This window comes from Onychomys torridus, chromosome 4 (assembly GCF_903995425.1).
Source record: "Onychomys torridus chromosome 4, mOncTor1.1, whole genome shotgun sequence".
NCBI lineage: Eukaryota > Metazoa > Chordata > Mammalia > Rodentia > Cricetidae > Onychomys > Onychomys torridus.
The window spans coordinates 110,677,125-110,695,370 of record NC_050446.1 but is presented as its reverse complement, the minus strand read 5'-3'; the positions used below and the strand labels follow the sequence as shown (position 1 = coordinate 110,695,370).

The 18,246-nt window shown below is 39.6% G+C and overlaps 1 protein-coding gene across 1 annotated transcript in view; it reads left to right on the top strand.

Annotated features, from left to right (window-relative positions):
- The first annotated feature begins 1,036 nt into the window (after window positions 1–1,036).
- The window catches only part of Pak5 (p21 (RAC1) activated kinase 5), a 100,078-nt gene continuing 82,868 nt past the window's right edge, over window positions 1,037–18,246 (top strand). The window contains exon 1 of the mRNA XM_036184963.1: window positions 1,037–1,245. Coding sequence (XP_036040856.1) covers window positions 1,042–1,245 — 204 coding nt within the window. The 5' untranslated portion in view covers window positions 1,037–1,041. The remainder of the gene's footprint in view (window positions 1,246–18,246) is intronic.

Here is an 18,246-nt window from a genome sequence, read left to right as displayed (position 1 = left end):
TATAGGATTTCTGGGACACAAATGTCTCTCTGTAGAATATCTTCAATCCTGTCAGAATGGTTATACACTGCTATAAGGATCCCTAAGAAAGAAAAGTAAATATTTAAGTCCACCAAGAAATATGCTTACTACCTTTTATAAACTCCATGGCAATGTGTAGAAGGATTCCCAAAGTGACCTTGTTTATCCTACTCACAGGTGAGTACTCCTGGTCAAAAAGCACATACCTAAAATATGGTACAAACATGTAATGCATGATGACCCAGTGTTCAAAGCTAAGTTATGTCACAGGCTGCCAGAACCATGAAGCACAGTGTTACCATTTGCTGCAGTTAATTCTTATAGGACCCACTTTGGCCAGGTGATTTTCTAAGTATTTGATAAATATTTATTTCTACCTATATTAACTGATTTATATGCTGAGTAATTATTAGCTCATTTTTCATATATATAATGTTATTTTGTCCCATATAAGTTTTGGATTTTGACTATATACCAAACTTCGAGGTGCTTCACCTTAGAAATCAGTCAGCTTTTGCTTCAGTAATGTTATATGTATATCTATACATCTATCAGCTGTGGCTTACCAATGGCTCAATTGGGTCTTGACTCTAGGATGCGCTTATGTCTGTTTCATAGATCTCTTCTTCTAAAACCAAGGATTAGGAAGTATAATCTACCTGAGGAAACTTCATGGCAAGTACATTGGGGTAGGGGCACACAGAGCCTCCAAACACCCCCACCCAGACTGGCTTATTATCTAGACCATTGATCAGTGCAGGTCACATGGGCCAAATTCAGCATCAATGGAACAAGCAACTGTAATCCACAGGGATCATTCAAGACAAGAACAAAGATTGAGAATGAAATTGTCTCATCCATACAGGCTGAAAAAGCAAACTTTTATCTTTTGAAATTAATACTGTGAGAGATAACTAAAATGATGTAACTGAATGATTAATAAAATAAAATGTTTATCTTTTGGTGGCAAAATATAATAAGCTGCCTGTTTTCTTTTTGTATTTCACAGGTTTTTACATCATGTTTGGGAAGAAAAAGAAAAAGATTGAAATATCTGGCCCATCCAACTTTGAGCACAGGGTTCATACTGGATTTGATCCACAGGAGCAGAAATTTACTGGCCTTCCCCCACAGTGGCACAGCCTGTTAGCAGACACAGCCAATAGACCCAAGCCCATGGTGGATCCATCATGCATCACTCCCATACAGCTGGCACCCATGAAGGTATGCAAGAATTCTGTCTTCAGGTTGAGCCATGATCTGATTTGATTTAAAGTACCATCATAAAGACTGGGTAACTTTTTTAAATATCCATATATTAGCCACAGTTAGTCTTCATTTGTGGCACATAAAAAGTAATGTAGTCTATCTTCAGATACTGATTATTTTAAAATTTAGGTGCAAAATTAAGCTATGAAATGAATTTTTATTTCTGTCAGTAATATCCATCTTCTCTGATAATATCAGCAAAAGCCCTAATTGAATATTTTTCTGGACATATTTCTGTTGTCTTCTATTTGCTCTCAAAATATTTTTGCTTACTATTATAAATGATGTAATGATAACAGATTTCAATATAATAAATCATATTTATAGGTATATACATAAACTCACATGTATGTTTCCAAATGTATAATTTATATGGTAAATATGCATCTCTTCAAATTTATTTTCCTTGTCTACAAAATAACTATTTCAAATATTAACTAATAATTTCAGTCATTGAATAGGCTATAATTTACCCAGACAAAGAGCTGGTAGGTTTTGGACAAGGAATGTTCATGTTGACAACTGTATAGAAGCAGAATGCCAACTCATTAAGTTTCAGATATGCTCACTTACTACAAAAACAATTCAGATGCTGCAGTTCTTTACCTCAGGGTAAAAAAATGCCATACTTTATCAGACAGTTGCCCACAAGCTCTCCATGGGAGTAAAACATCATAGATGTTTATCAGAATATTATCCAAGAGATCACTCCAGTGTTTTCCAATCCCAACAAAGGACAAAATTCACGTTTCTTTGTCATTCATTATACCAGTACTTACTCAGTGCATGCATGGATAGTGGATAAATTGTGTTAAATTATGTGTAAAGTGATTCTAAAGGATATAAACAAGGGACATAGTTGATAAGTGATAGAAGATTCTATTATCTCTTCAGCTGGCTGAATTAGAATTGTGACCCCATGAAAGAAGTGTATCTTCCCTTATTTGCAGTTGAATGGTGGTCTTCAGCATTAGACAGCAGGCTTCAGGAAGGTTTACCTAAGTAGAAATTTACAACAGCAACCAGTATTCTTTGGTGGATCATGACCCCCATTGCTCTTGTTCAGAAACTCCAGCTTACCTATTTTGCCTACACTTTGCAAAGGTCCATCTGTCCTTTGCAGACTCATTCTACATCTGAATCCACAGGAAGAGACAGGGAGCCCCTAGACCTGGCTTGAGCTTCTGAAACCTCAAAGCCTGCCCCCAGTGACACACTTCCTCCAAAAGGACCACACCTACTCCTATAAGGCTTCACCTCCAAGCAAATTGACTGAGATCCTCTGAATAGTCAAAGGAGAGGATTCTTTTTAAACATTTGGCAAGGGCTGGAAATGCAGATCAGTAATACAGTCTGTGCTTAGCATATGTTCAATGGGCTCAATTTCTAACATCTCTTCTCCTCCCATGAAAACTGCTTTTCATACTTAACTGTTTTGTTCATAAGAACATCATAAGCAATATTACCCAAGTTGTTTCTAAATTAAGTGTGTTATATGCAAAGGGGAGGTTGAATGGTTGTATATCTTTGTTCTTACTGAGTCTCAAACTTGGTCTTGAGAGGCTTAGTGTAATCTTCTTCCTTCTCAACATCACCCTGAAGATTCTGATTCAGTGTGTCTAGAATCCCTCACTGGTTTACATTTATAACCAACTCCAGATGCCCTGATGAATCATCCTGTAATTACCACTATTCCTGATGAACACAATGGCATGTGCCTGTAATCCCAGCACATGGGAAACAAAACTAAAAGGAGTGTGAGTTCCAGGCCAGTCTGGGCTACATAGCAACACTTTGCCTCAAAATAAAGAAGAAGTCATTATTTTCACTGGACTAGAGCTAGCAATCCTGTTAATCCTTTCCCTTTGTTACAGCCCAGAAATCACTCAACTGATACAACAAAAAGCAGAAACAGAAACATCACAACTTCTGCCTCACATGATGAGCACAACTTAATGTTTTCGATTTCTTTCTAATTTTGAATTAGTATTATAGAAATAATTCTAAATATTTTGGTACACTTAAATTTTATTGTGATGTCATACTATATAACTGGGTTTTTTTGTAAAAAAAAAAACTTAAGATTGAGATAAAAATTCTGATTCATACAGACAACATGGGTTTAGTTTCAATTGAAACTTTTTATATCTTATTCATTTTTCTACAGAAGGATGCTACAAAGCATCCTTTATAACAGATAAAATTATCATGAACATTTGAGTGCTTGGTTTTCATAGTGCAATTGGGAACTCTGGGAACCTTCGGCTCTTTGAAAAGTCTATAAGATCAAACTATTTTCATAGTAATTGAGAGTCATTTGTCCTTTTCATTCATTATTTACTGAGGATACAGTAGGCTTTTCCAGAAAGTAACATATATCACACTGTCATGGTTGATGTCTAAAGGATCATGAACTCTATACTGTTAAGCTTTATAAGCTTCTTCTTTGGGTGATGGTGATGCATGCCTTTAGTTCCAGCACTCGGAAGACAGAGGCGGGCAGATCTCCAAGATCAAGGCCAGCCTGGCATACAGAGTGAGTTCCAGGAAAGCCAGGGCTACATATAGAAATTCTGCCTTAAAAATCAATAATAATAATAATAATAATAATAATAATAATAATAGTAGTAGTAGTAGTAATAGTAATAATAATAATAATGTAGTTAAAAATCAAATTTTAAAATAGCTTTTTATTTTTAACATATTATGCAGTAGATAAATTTTAATTCCCACATAAACAGAAGTCTTTTGGGTCCTGAACAAATTTAGTGGGTTCTTAAAACCAAAATATTTAAGAACAATCATTTGGGATTCATATCAAATGGTATTATCTGTGACTTCTGCAGTTTGATCCTCACAAGGGTACTCAGTTTGTGGTTTTTTTTTTTCAATTATTCTATATCTGCATGAAAAGAAACTTTTGTCTTCTCTAGTTGACTGTTAGTGGTTGAGTCAGCATCAGGTGCAGAAAGATTATTAAATATAATATCCTATCCTACTATAATTGAATACAATTTCTCTAACCTGATAGTCTGGAGTCATGTAAATGTGTATATCTTTTCAGACCACCCCTTATCAATTTTAGCCTTCAAAGCATTCTCTTTTTGAGATTTACTTTATTATTTATTTATGTGTATCTGTGAGAGTATGTGCATATGTGTATACTTGCATGTAGGTGCCCTTGGAGGCTAGCAGGGTGTTGTTTTCCCTAGAACTGGAGTTACAAGCAGTTGTAAACCATCCACCATGAGTACTATGAACAAAATTCAGGTCTTCTCAAAGAGTAGCAAGTGCCCTCAACTTCTGAGCCACCTATTTGCCCCTAAAGTACAAAGATATCTTTAATACATAGTCTACCTAGTTCCTAACTTCAAAGATGTCATATATGTGTGTGTATGTTTGTATGTATGTATGTATGAATGAATGAATGAATGGTTGTACATTTGTGTGTGTTAAGATTCTTTGAGAATATTATACAATGTATTTTGATCACATTTGGTTTCCTGCAACTCTTCCAAGATCCAGTTTACCTTTACACCCACCCAACTTCATCTTTTCTTTTCTTTTCTTTTTTTAAATCCATGGAAACTAATTAGTGCCTTCCAAATATGCTTGGGCTTAGGACTTGTTTTTAAATATGATTTACCTACCAAGAGTCATATCCTTAAAGAAAATTGACTGTCCCTGTCCTAGCAGCTATCAATTGCCAGTATCTCCTCAGCTAGAGGTGGGACTTCCCTCCTTGAAGGGATCCCGTCTGGCTTGAGCTTGCTTAGATCTTGTGAATGCTGTCACAATGACTGAGTTCATGTGTGTGACTGCCCTGTTGTGTCCAGAAAGGATTTTCTCCTGTGGGCATGTGTCCACTGAACATTTTAGGGAGATAAAGGATGACATAGAGGTCCAATTTAGGGCACAGAACTCCACAGTTTATACATTGACCAGTTGTGGGTCTCTATATTAATTGTTGTTTACTTCAAGAAGAAGATTTTCAGCTGAGAGTTGAGAGATATACCAGTTCATTTCATGGTAAGTTATTGACTGCCCTTCAAAGCCTTCTAACAGCCTTCTCTTTATCCTGTGGAGGCTGAAGGTTGCCAAGCTAGCTCTCCTAGGTCATCTTCATCTCTGCAGTTGTCAATATTTCATAACATTTCCAAAGTTGGGGTTCTCTCTCTCTTCCTTTTTTGTCCTCTCTTCTCTGTATAAAAATAGTCTTATTAGAAAAAACAGGTAAAATCAAGAGTAGAGAATCTCCAGATCTGGCTGCTACATTCTGGAAAACCACTCCTTGTTTTCTCTTTTGTTATAGTTTATGTCTGGAGCTGCTCAATGAATGAGTACACCTTCACAGCTTTATAATTCTCTTCCTCCCTGCTCATGCTTCACTAGCTCTGCCAATCTAGTCAAACTTCTCTGACAGTCCCTAGTTCCTTTAGTATGTTTTGAAATGTACTTTCCTAAACTGTAAGACACCTGTATGTTTTCTAACATTAGAGTGGCTATTTCTTTTAGTGTCTCCCCTAATTACTGAGACTAGTCACCAAGGAATCAAACTTTATCAGATACTTGTCATACCCTGGCCTGAATGAAACTCTCAGAAACATTGACAGTGAGGAGTAGCCCAGGGTGATTCTTCTGGCTTTCATGTCTGCCTTTTACCCTACACTCTGGTCCTCACATTACCTTTTAGCTTAGCTCAGTGACCCCTGTCCTATTTATTTTCATCCTGATATTTTCCATATGCCTTCTCTCAAAGATCATAGATTCAATCCACTACAGCTTTCCTATCCTCTACTTCAATAAAGCTTCAGCTCCTTCTTGTTTGATAACTGTCTGTACTATGATACAATGTTGGGCACAGAAGCATCTATTTTAGTTCATGAAACTTGATGTATTAATGTTTACCCAGCCAGACATCCTCTTTCCAATTTCCAGTAACTGCCTTGGTAGATGGACACCACAGCTTACCTAACAAGTAGGCAGACTTTAAAATAGGAAACATTCACAGCCAGAAGGAAGAAGCAGTACAGAGACCCTGTGGCAAAATCAAGTTTCGTGAGTTTAAAAGGAAAACAGATCACCTACAGGGGTGGCCAGAGAGGGCCAGGGAAAGAGGAGAGAAATGTTGGCAGGAGGGAAGCGGGGACTGGAAAGAGAAGAGTCCAGAGTGTTTGGAGACTGTTTGGAGACTGTAGTTAAGAGTGCGATGCCTGCTCATCATCTACAGGTGCAAGCTCCAGGCCTTGCTTTGAGAAATCATTCTTTTAGGGAATGAATTGATCATTTAAAGGTCAGATAAAATTTAAAATGTATCTGCCTTATTGATCTAATGTATAATTTTGCAGTCTAAGGAGTGAGAGTTATCATTGAGAGGTGTGCAAAGTTGAGATTCATGAAGTTCTTGCAGTTATATGATTGCCTAAAGACTGCTGAGGAAAAAAAAAAGCTTTTTTAGAATAAACAGCAGGCTTTTCATGGAGATAATTTCATCAAAAACAGAATGTAATTATAAAATGGAACCTGTGTGGAAGTTTAACCATGCTTTAAACCTATTTTTAAGAATTCCACCTCAAATGAACTGTATCAGTGTGTGTGTGTCCGGTTGATCAGAACCAAGGCTCTCACCAAGAGACAGATGGAAGATCCTCTGTCAAAGCCTCTCATACTGCTACACTTCAAAAAGCCAGTGAAGACAACAGGCTCTACCACACTTCCCCTTTTAGTCTTCAAAACTCCTCTTTGCAATTGGAAAAATGTCTTTTCAACCAACCCACCCGCATGGGGACTGGGAAAACATGTCTTACCTGCCGAATCTAGGAAGTTGGGTAAGATAGATTCCATTTCACACAGGAAGAAAAGAGTACAAGCAAAGCCTAGGACTTCATGTGTGTGAGCCCTCCATGGCTGGGAACTGCTCACTAGTTTTCCACTATAAAATTAATCTAGGCTTCAAAGTGTACACCTTGTTAACATAATATCCCCTCTTCCACAAAGCAGTCTCCCACACCCTCCCTTTTTTCTCCCCTCCCCTTCTCCCTCTTCATCCCTTCTTTTCCCCTCCCTGTTTTCCTCTCCCTCACTGAATCTAAAAGTTAGAAAGTAAAACCTAATCTCAGCCCCATATAAGTTCTCATAAGCACCATCTTCGTCTACATCAGTACTACATAGTCTCTCACTTCAGCCACCCTAAAATTTCCATCTCAGTTTGAGCAGCCAAACTCAAATGGCCTTGTTGTCACTTAGAAATAAAAGCTGCCAATTTCAGGACAGTGTACTCAGGAAAAAGCATCACCAGAGGCGACAGCCCTGCTTCCATGTTGAGAAACTGACCAGGGATCTCCTGAATGCCTCTTGGCAAGCTCATCCTGGCATTGGTGTGACAACTCTGTGATCAGAAATGGATTATCCCACCCTTGTCACTCAGTGGGGGAACTTGGTAAACTTAACTAGTCATTCCTTTTCCACAACAGTGCTTGGAAGGCAGCTCCCAGGTTCACGATGAAAACTGTCCCACTGAAGGAGACTTCATGAAGAATGGTTACCAATTATCTCTTAAGAGTCTAGCATCTCCTGTCACACTTAAGACCAAAAGAAACTCATATGTGGTGTTCAGTACAATTATGTCACAGAATACATTATGTTATGTGGTGTGTGTGTGTGTGTGTGTGTGTGTGTGTGTGTGTTCTGACAAATAAAGCTTCCCTGAAGATCAGAGGGCAGAGTTAGCCACTAGTTAACCATAGAGGTCAGGTAGTGGTGGCATACAGCTGTGATCCCAGCACTTGGGAGAAAGAAGAAGAGAGATCAGGAGTTCAAGGCCATCCTGGGCTACTCAAGATTGAACCAATCTGAAAAAGAAACAGAGCCAGTTGGTGGTGTCACACCTTTAATCCCAGCACTGAGGGGGTGGAGACAGGAATATAAGGCAAATGGAGACAGGACCTGGCCCATTCAGTCTGAGGTTTTGTAGAGACAAGAAATCTCTGGTGGCTGGCTGCTCTCTGATTTTCCAGCTTTCACCATCAATATCTGACTCTGGGTTTTTATTTGTTAATACTAATTAGGAACACACTTCAACTCTGGGAAGTCATTTATGACAAAGATAGTTAAGTCTACTTGTGAGCACCCCTGTTACAAATGCCTTTCTCAGCATTTATGCAGTGAAATTCTCTGATTGCAGCACCAGAGAAGAAATGGAAGAATTGACTACCTCACAACATAGAACATGCCCACAAATCTTATAACACTTTGAACTAATGTTTTATACAGCTCTACTTCCAGGCCAGAAGCTGATGGGGAAGAAAAGCAGACTTCAGATCTTATAGTAATCTGAAGTTTGTTGAACTATGCTAGGAAACAGGCCTGACCAAAATGAAGAATACCATTGCCAAACACTAGATAATGTTTATAGAGCCCAAAATGTTCAATATTTGTTATTTGTGGCATTGATACAATGACTAATGAAGTATCAAGCCAGTAGTGAGGGGGAAGAAACCTTGGCTGAATCCAATACCACATAGTTTCTAACTTGAGTTACACTCTGTTATCTGACCCAGCTGCCTTTGCTTGCTCTGCATTTTCATTCTGTGAATTTTTCTCCTACAAAAGGTTAATGATTATTTTGTGTGGTCATCCCTCAGAGTATTTGTTTTTGATAGGAACATGATCAAAAAGAAAATTATAACCCCAAGAACAGAACTTTATATTGTAACATCAAACAAGTAAGTAAACTGATGGTATATTTTATCTTGGGTACATTTTCTAGTTTGCTTCATATAGCACAAGAATATTGGTTGCCCTGGAGAGATAGCAAAAAAATAGAGAGGACTGGACATGAGTCAGAAATGTTAGTGATCAAGATGCCCTTGTCTATCAGAGGCTGTGACTGTAGACCCCATAGTTGCTTCACAGATACCATTTATTCATGGTTGACTGAATTACTAAACTGGTCTTCATTTCTCATGCCATAGCCTCATGATGAGCCTTGAATTTAGGCTTGACTGTGTAACTTTAAAGATCTGTGGCACGGTGTGAACATAGCACATCATAGGCAACAAGATTTCTATTGCACACCATCTTAAGAAAAGCATTTCTTGGAAAATTCTGTAACTCCAGGAGAGTAAATACCCCTGGCTCACATCAGATCATACCATCTACATCCTTTCCACCTGAAGCAGAGCTGATCCAGCCTCACCTTCATGGTTTAACACTATGGGGCTGATACATTACCTGAATTAATCTTCAAATCATCCTTTCAAGTGGCTAATGTTGATTCTGTCTTTTAGGTGATGAAATCAAGGTTTAGAAAAATAAGCATGAACTAGGCATGGTGGCTCATGATTGTCTTCCCAACACTTGGAAAGCTTATGCAGGAGGATTGCCAGGTTCAAGGTTAACCTAAAGTAAGATACTGCCTCAACAAAAAATATTGGAAGTTTCATAGCTGGCAACTTAAAAAGAAACCTTCAAGTCCCCAAACTATCTGACTCTAAAACCTGTTCCTATAATCACCACACTCCCTAACTCCTGATGGTAGGAGTGTACTAGGTCTACAAAAGGTGGTGAACAGTATTCTCAGACAAGGTATCATAATATTCACAAGATAATGAAAAAGTCATTAGGCTGGTGGTGGCTCACACCTTTAATCCCAGCACTTGGAAGGCAGAGGCAGGTGGATCTCTGTGAATTCGAGGCCAGCCTTGTCTACATAGTGAGATCCAGGAAAGGTGCAAAGAGAGACCCTATCTTGAAAAAACCAAAAAAAAAAAAAAAAAAAAAAAAAGTTATTGTAAAGGTGTTATAGTAAGGAAAGCCTTTGATTCTATCATTTAGATGGTCTGGGTTTAACCTGTGAGTTCTGCCCACCCAAGAATCTGACAAAGATTTTAAACACTATCATCTTCTATCCGGACAGTAATTAAGACAGCTTTCTACATGTTGTGTGCTGGTCCTCTTGTGGGGACTTCCATTGATACAATCCACAGTCTCCTCAAGTTAGTTAGGCAAAATATTTAAACAGAAAATTCCAAGCACTTGCCAAGAAGCAAATGGATAAACCTTACAGCTTCAAATGCATGCTGCTGGCTCTCTGTGGTATCCTTCCTGCTCCCTGAATTAACCAATCTTAAAGTTGCACATCAAATCGCCCAGTCACAAAACTCTCTCCTAATCTAGAGCTCTACCAGCTGAACTTGCCAATAATGAAGCTCCATATCTTTGCTGTGGTAACTGGAAATTCCATATAAGCCCAAATACTCTCAGGATAAACTTCTTGGCCTCAGTTCTACCCTCCAGGCGATGGTGACCTAACTGAAAAGAATCCTTCTAAATCCAAAGGAAAAAGCTGTCCCTTGGCTCTCTCTGAGTCCTACCCATATCTGAACTTGAGAGATTTAATTTTATCTCTCATTAAGCATTTTATGAAATTGGGACACTATGATCTCAACTCTAGGCTGTTTGGGGAGAACTATTAAATCCCCATTTTTATCATTAAATTCCCTACACTGTTAACTCTATACTATTGATAAAACTGTTATTTCCAAGGTTTCCAAGCAGCATATCACTGTTCAACTGATGGAGTGCTACTGCTCTTAATAATAATAATAATAATAATAATAATAATAATAATAATAATGATAATGATAATGATAATAATAGAAACTGTGCTTAGGTAGGCTGGTCTAAGTGTTTGCTACTCATCCAGTCATCACATATATAGAACCTGGGTTAGTCTTTCACTGCTTCATGACAGTTCACAAACTTGAAGGCTGAAAAGTCTGTCATTACTTTCTTCATAACTGTGGCAAAACGTCTGCCAAGGGCAACTTTGGAGAGGAAGAGTCCAGAAGAATGTGGCCCATGTGGCAGGAAGGCACAGCAATGGGAGTGGTTGGAGGAGGCCATGGCATTGGTAGTGGCTTGGTCTAAGGTGCCAGCGGGGAAGCAGAGGCAAATGCTGATGCCCAGCCAACTCTCTTCCTGTTCTCTTTTAACTCTGCATGGGATCCCAGCCCAGGAGATAATCCCATCTTCCTTCATGGCAGGCCTTCCTCCTCCCTTAAATCTCTCTTGACACACCCCAACAGCTACAACCAGTGATGTGCCTCACTAGTGCCTTAGGTATTTCTTGAACCAGTCAAATTGACCACTGAAATGACCCATCTCAAAGAGTGTCTTCATTAACACAGTTTCTGTAAGTTCAGAGTCTAAGCCTGGCTTACAGGACTTCTCTTTTTAGTGTCTCAAAATGTTACAGTCAGGCTCTAGTCCCATCTGGAGGCCTAATGGGAAGAAGCCACATCCATTTCTATTGGGATCTTAGTAGAATTACTTTTTACTTTTCTTTTCAGTTTGCTTCTTAAAGGCATCATAAGAGTAAGAACTAATCAGCTTAGTGCGTGTGTGTGAACAAAATCATAGAATTCAAAGCCCACCTTCACTAAAGTTAATGCTAGATAACCAGTTGGGTGACAAAAAGCACACTGTGGAAGTGACAGTCTGTCATCTTTGTCATAGTAAGCCTGAAGTCTTGCCCACAAAAATCTAGTAAGACACACAAAAGTGGGAATCATCAAGGATGGATCAATGAAATAACTCCTCTATGTCCCTAATATCATCACCATATGCAAAAAGCAATCATTCTAAGCCAATAATCCCAAAGTCTTAGTCCATCATCTCAAAATCCAAATTCCCCATTAAGTTGGAATTTGGTGTTAATGGAATTCATAGGTGTGATCTATTGAGTACAGCTACTGGATACATTTCTCCATCTGTGGACATGTGAAACTAGAGTTATCTGTCTCCAGCATCTTCCCAATACAATGGTAAAGCAAGCAAAGTGCCCATAAAAATTCTGACTCAAAATGGGAGAGCAGAGTGAATGAAGGGGGTTAGGAGGACAGAAAGTAAAAAGAATCCATTTGTCAATGTCCATCCTGAAGTTCTGCCAGGAAAATATTAGAATTTTCTGGATGAAAATATAAGGCATGGAAATGTTCTTTGGCTCCAACTCCACTCTCTTAATTTTCCATCATCTTTTCTATTAAAGCTCAGTAAATAGTTGTCACCAAAGTAGTTTCATCTGCCTGCTTTACCCAGACACCCACATTTGGGGAGTCTGGGAGTCTGCTTCACTTCACACTCCCTGTCCCTTCCATGTCAAGCTATCAGTGTTTCTGTCAAAACAGTCTCTTAAGAGCTTTGTAGACTTCATGGACCCCACTGTGGCTCACTCCATTAAGCAAAACTCATATCTGCAGACACTCCAAAGATAGCCCTCCTGATCTTTCCCACGCTGCTGAGTCTCCCTGGTGAGTCTCTGGTTGGCCAATGTCCGTGGGACATACTCTTGAAAGGACCTCTTGCCTGGTCTTCTTGGTCTGAGTTCAGGAGTTAAACTATTGTGTGTCCACTCTTTCCTCTGGGGTGTGCTGTCCCGAAAGTGAATCTCTCAGTTCTAGCATCTGGTCTGTCTACTGGAGAGCATCAGAATGTTGGAAGCCATTAGATTCTGATTCCCCTTTAAAATTTTATTTAAAGAAAAGAAACATTCCTTTAGTTTATGTCTCTCCTAGTAGAAAGAGACCTTCAACATTTTCTTTGAAATGTCTTTAATAGTAATACTGAATTTATCTCATACAAGCTCTGCCTTTGGCAGAACTTCAGCAGACAGTTTCACTGCACATTTCGTAAAGAAGTCCTCTTTCCAGCAATGTGCTTCCAAGCCTCCATCAAGAACATTCTTAAGGTCCTGTTTCAGCTAAAAGTCCATGCCTGATCATTTGGGGTTTCTCTAGCATATTGCTCAAATTCTCCCCCTGTTTCTTCCACTGTCTGATTACAAAACCCCTACCACATTCTTGGATTAAGTTGTGCCCTCTTCAAAGGGGAAAACTGCAGGACATCATGAGTCACAACTATGAGCCCAGTAGGATTGTTGTGAATTGCAGGCAACCAAGGAAGTCACAAACCTGAGGTCTCTGCCCCTTCCATGTTATGTGGATGAGCCATAGTAGGAGCCAGTGATTTATAGGGGGTAAAAACAGCAACAGAGAAGAAGAGGAAGAAGGGAGGGAGGGAGAGAGGAAGAGAGGGAGGAATGGAGTGAAGGAAGGAGGGAGGGAGAAGATGTTATTTCATTCTTGAGTATAATGCTGCAATTTTTTATGCAATTTCTAGCCTTAGTTATTAGGCCTATTTCTAGGCTCACCTGGCAGCTTCAGACACTAATTAGCCCAATTAGGTGGTCACACCTGCAGCCTTGATGGCTGTGGTTTTTCCAAATCCCGCGATCTGCATAGTTTTGTCAGAAACTTGGTTTTATGAACAAAGAGCCTAAAACAGGAAGCTTTTCTTTTACTTCATCAGTGATGCCTCACATTTTCAAGTTAACAACTAAAAACAAAGTCAGGGAATTGATAAGGCTTTACAAATTAGCAACAAACAGAGACTTCAAAAATGAAAGAATGGTGCAGGGAGAGCTGAAAACAAGTAAAAACACTTCCTGATTTTGAAAAAGTGTGAATGGGTAAGTTCATATCCAAGTCCTGGGCTTGGTGCTATCTTCTGGCCCCATTGAACAGCTTAAGTCAGCAAGGGGAGATGCTGCTGCTGCTGCTGCTGCTGCTGCTGCTGCTGCTGCTGCTGCCTGCGTCATGGATGGAGACCTGGCATAATAAACAGCAGTTCAGATAGCAGCTAACTCAGTTAAGGCTCTTCGGTGAATTATGATTTTCCCAAATTTAGACTAGACCCACCTACCAGGGCAGGTTATTATGTGAATCAAGGCAAAAACTTGAGGGTGGTGGGAGAGGGCATAATCAACATTTCACTCATGCTCCTTGGAGCTCAATAAATGCAGCCAGTAGTTTTGATCCTTGCTAAGATGTGACTTGGGAAATGCCAATGATAGAGGTTGATAACCGGAAAAAGATAATATTTTTATAAGATGGGGCAAAAGTTAAATTTCCTGATACATTTTTCCTATGTTTTATTTATTTCTGTAGCAAAAACTCTATTTCTGACCAATTCCAAGACAGGGATGCTCAGTTCTTTCCTCTAGCATCAGATGTCTAATAGTTCCTTTACAACGTTTTGTTCTCCAAATGTGAGCTTTGCGTGCAGCACTGGGAATTGCACTGACCAGCCTACGTGCCGTCGCCTGGAGTGGAATTCTTAGGGCACAAAGCACATGCACTATTCCAGTCTCCTTGGGCTGACTCATCTCACATGGTTGCCATGATTCATGTTATTGTCAATATCTGAAAGCCTTTCTCAAACTTCAAATGTGGGTCATTAACTGTTGGACCCCTCATTCTGTAGATCGACAATCACCTCCAAGTCTCCATCTCCGTTGCAACGATTCTTGCCTTTGTAAGATAGTCTCCTTCTCTAATAAATCTATTTCCCACACTGATTTCTTTTTGTCCATTTGTTTTTACCTAAAGCCATACTCTTCCTTCTGAACAGGCCTATGAGCTCAACCTACAAGCAGCATATGGTTGTGTGTTGGGTCATTTTGTGTTCACTCAACCTGTCATGTATTGTAAGAATTCAGTACATTTATAGTTAGCATCATGACTCAGCTACTTGACTTCACATCTTCTGTACTACTTAGCTGCTCCTGTGCTTATTTCCTCCTTTGCTTTCTTCTCTTGCTGCTGGACCAGGTTTTGTTTCGTTTTGTTTTGTTTTTGTCACTTCTCTCCCTTCCTGTACTAGGTTCACGTCCCACTCAACACAGCACTGAAGTGTTCTCTCCTTTCCTGCACTTTTTATCAAATATCTCCTTCCTTGTTTATATTTTATATGCCAACTCCCAATTCTCCAAATAATATATTCTGTATCCTCCACTAAACACTGTACGCAGGCCCTGTTTCCCAGTCCAATAAGAGAAGACAATCTTTAAACCCTTCAGCCATCCATCCTCTTCTCCTTGCCCACCCTGCAGCCAAGACTTCTGAAACATTTATAGCATTCGAACACCTCCAACTCCTTGTTTCAATAAAACACTTTTATAGCAATATCACTAAAGTAGCATTATGGGCTCTGCAGACAGAGATTCAGAGAGACAGACAGACAAAGAAAGAAATACACAGACAGCCTGTACACCAGGCATTCTGCTTAGAAGTCATCTCTTCCTTTGATTTATCTCCTCCTGAAGTCCATGTTCCAGATCAGTGTTGCCCAGCAGGACTTATCTGTGATGTCCAATAGGGCAACTCTTAGACATACCACAGAAGGAACTCTGGAAGTGTGGTGATGACAACATTTGGTGTTCTTTGACTGTAGCAATTTAAAATTAAATAGCCATGAAGCCCACATTAAACAGGGCAGAAGAGGATGATTTGCTGTTTAGTCTTGACTAGCATAATTTCTAAATTTTGTATTACAAAGCATTTCAGATTTTGTGTATTTAAATTAAGTATACTCATCCAGGAAAGGCTTTGTAGATATTCTAAAACCTGAAAAATCTCTGACATCAGAAATACTTCAATATCAACCATTTCTGTTATGAGATATTCCATAATGTTGGGCCTGGTAGCACATGCTTATAATCCCAGCTAATCAGAAAATGGAAGCAGGAAAGGTCACCTGTCTAGGGCTACAGAGAGTTCAATAGAAACAGGAGAGGGGACTGAAGGTGTACTTCAGTGGTAGAATAGTTGCCTAGCATGTGAAAGGCCCTGTGTTTTATCCCCAGTACAGACAAAGAGAGAGACAGACACAGATTCTCTCAAGTTTATTTCCTTAGTGACAGAGGTTGAAATGAGAACTTTTATATGTGTGCTTCACCCATAGAGCACTCTCAAGAGACACCATGACAAGGTGAAGGAGGCAAAAGATGTTGGAATCATGTTCTAGACTAGACAAAGATGTGGCTTCCAGTACAGTCTAGCCACAGGCTGATCCCTCAGCAAGATCCTATGTGTGAACTGTGCCACCATGGGGGCTATCTCACCTTGAGATAGCAGGTCTGTCCTTATATTCCACATTACTTAGCAATCATTGTATGAAGCCACTCAACAAAAGCATAACTTCCTAGGCTGTCTGAGGATGAGGGTCCTTTTTCCATAACCAAGACGATGCTCAGGAGAAATAGATGGCTACAATGATATCAATGAAAATACTCATTGGAATTGAATACCTATGGCTCAGTACTAGCCACCTTAGGGACACTGTAGAGACCCTCCTAGCAAGAAGACTCCCAACAGATGCATCTCCCCAAACTTGCACTTCCAGTCCCAAAATAATAAACTGCACACCAGTGTGTGGGTCCATACGCACATGCAGACACGTGTGTTTGTGTGTGTGTGTGTGTGTGTGTGTGTGTGATCAATTATACAATGCTTGGTATTTTATTATATCAACAGACAACTGGCTAAGACACTAGCTATGAGCTGTTACTCACCAAGATTCAACCAGTAGAGAAAGGAGAGTGGAAAGCACAACAGTGTTCCCTGCAGAATTCCGCTTCTTTAAAGCTTCAGGGTTTTAGATAACAGTCCCATTAATGTGCTCAGCTTTCTTCCTTTCCTGGAAGTAGATGAGAGTTCTTATTCTTAGAGACAGATGCAGAACAAAGTGGAAGGATACGCGAGTGGAAACAAAGACATGATTTCAGTCCATCTACCCTCAATGCATAGATGTGGCATTATGTTGTTTAGATAATAGCCTGCTGATATTTTGTTTCCCGAAAGTATGAAAGAATTCTTCTTTACTCTTATAGTTAAGGAATTTTTTTAGGATATGTATAAGTCCATCTTTTTTTTATTTCCAATTCATTTCTGTCCTAAATTCAATGAAGTTTTTGTAAGGTTCACATGTAAGTTTTCAGCTCAGAGAATTTAACATCAATGATTTCTCAAATTATCTGCCCACGCACTCATTCTCATACTCACGGAATTCCTGTCATTTTGTGGGATGTCCTTTTCTCCCTCGTGACTCCCATCCCTTGTATTTCTGTACAGATTTTGAGATATCTCTTTTACTTCTCAGGATCTGTGTCTCACCCCAGCCTGCTGTCCATCCTTCTTCTCAAATGATGTACAAAACTCCCCAGGTCCCAGCACTCTTGTGACAGCCATCAACCATCAGAGCTTCACTTCCTTTTACATGAAGCTGTCTCTAACTCTCTCTGTTGCCTTCCTTGTGGAGTTTAATTTGCCTTTGGGCCATTTTTTATTCTCTCTCTTGCTGCTGGATTCATTTAATTGGGATAAAATATCTGCAATCATACACAACAAAGATGCATTTCTATCAACAATGAACTCTGTATAGGTTGTGCATGACACAAAACTAGGTGTAGGTTTCCCCATGCAATCTAAGGTTGTGAAAACATGCTGTTTGCACAGTGGTAATCATGTAATGATTCTCATACTGTAACCGGTACCCAGGTCTACCACTTTACTCTCTCTGAGAGTTAGTTTTCCCATTATGAGAGAGTAACAAAATGAAATTCATGCCTAGGAAATAGTGTGTTAACACAGTCAGCTTCCTGCCCCTCAGGATATAGAGAAAGTTCCTTTTCCTCTACTATCCCTAAGCATCAAGGACAGAGGCTCTTTTCAGTCTTGTCTTAGTTCTGTACAGACAGAATGACTATGATGCCCAAATCCATTTCACAGGTCTTCATGTTGCTCTTGCTGAGGTTTACCCATGTTGACCTTGGCTCCTTGGCACCTTTGCAATCACATCTGTGCTCAGATGTCTTCCATGACAGTCTTTGCCAATGTCTAACTCTCCAGGGCCCAGGAAGCCACTTGGTTGTGATCAAGAGAGGTAGATCCACCAGACTAAACATGGAGAAGTGCACCAAGCTTGAGTTATAATGATCCCAGAATCCTCTCTGCCTTCAATGCCTTTCTGGAGAGGCCTGAATTCAAATTTCCACTTCTGTATTTCAGGTCACACATGGCTGTCATGTCCTGAGATCAGTGCTATGTGCTAGGGACA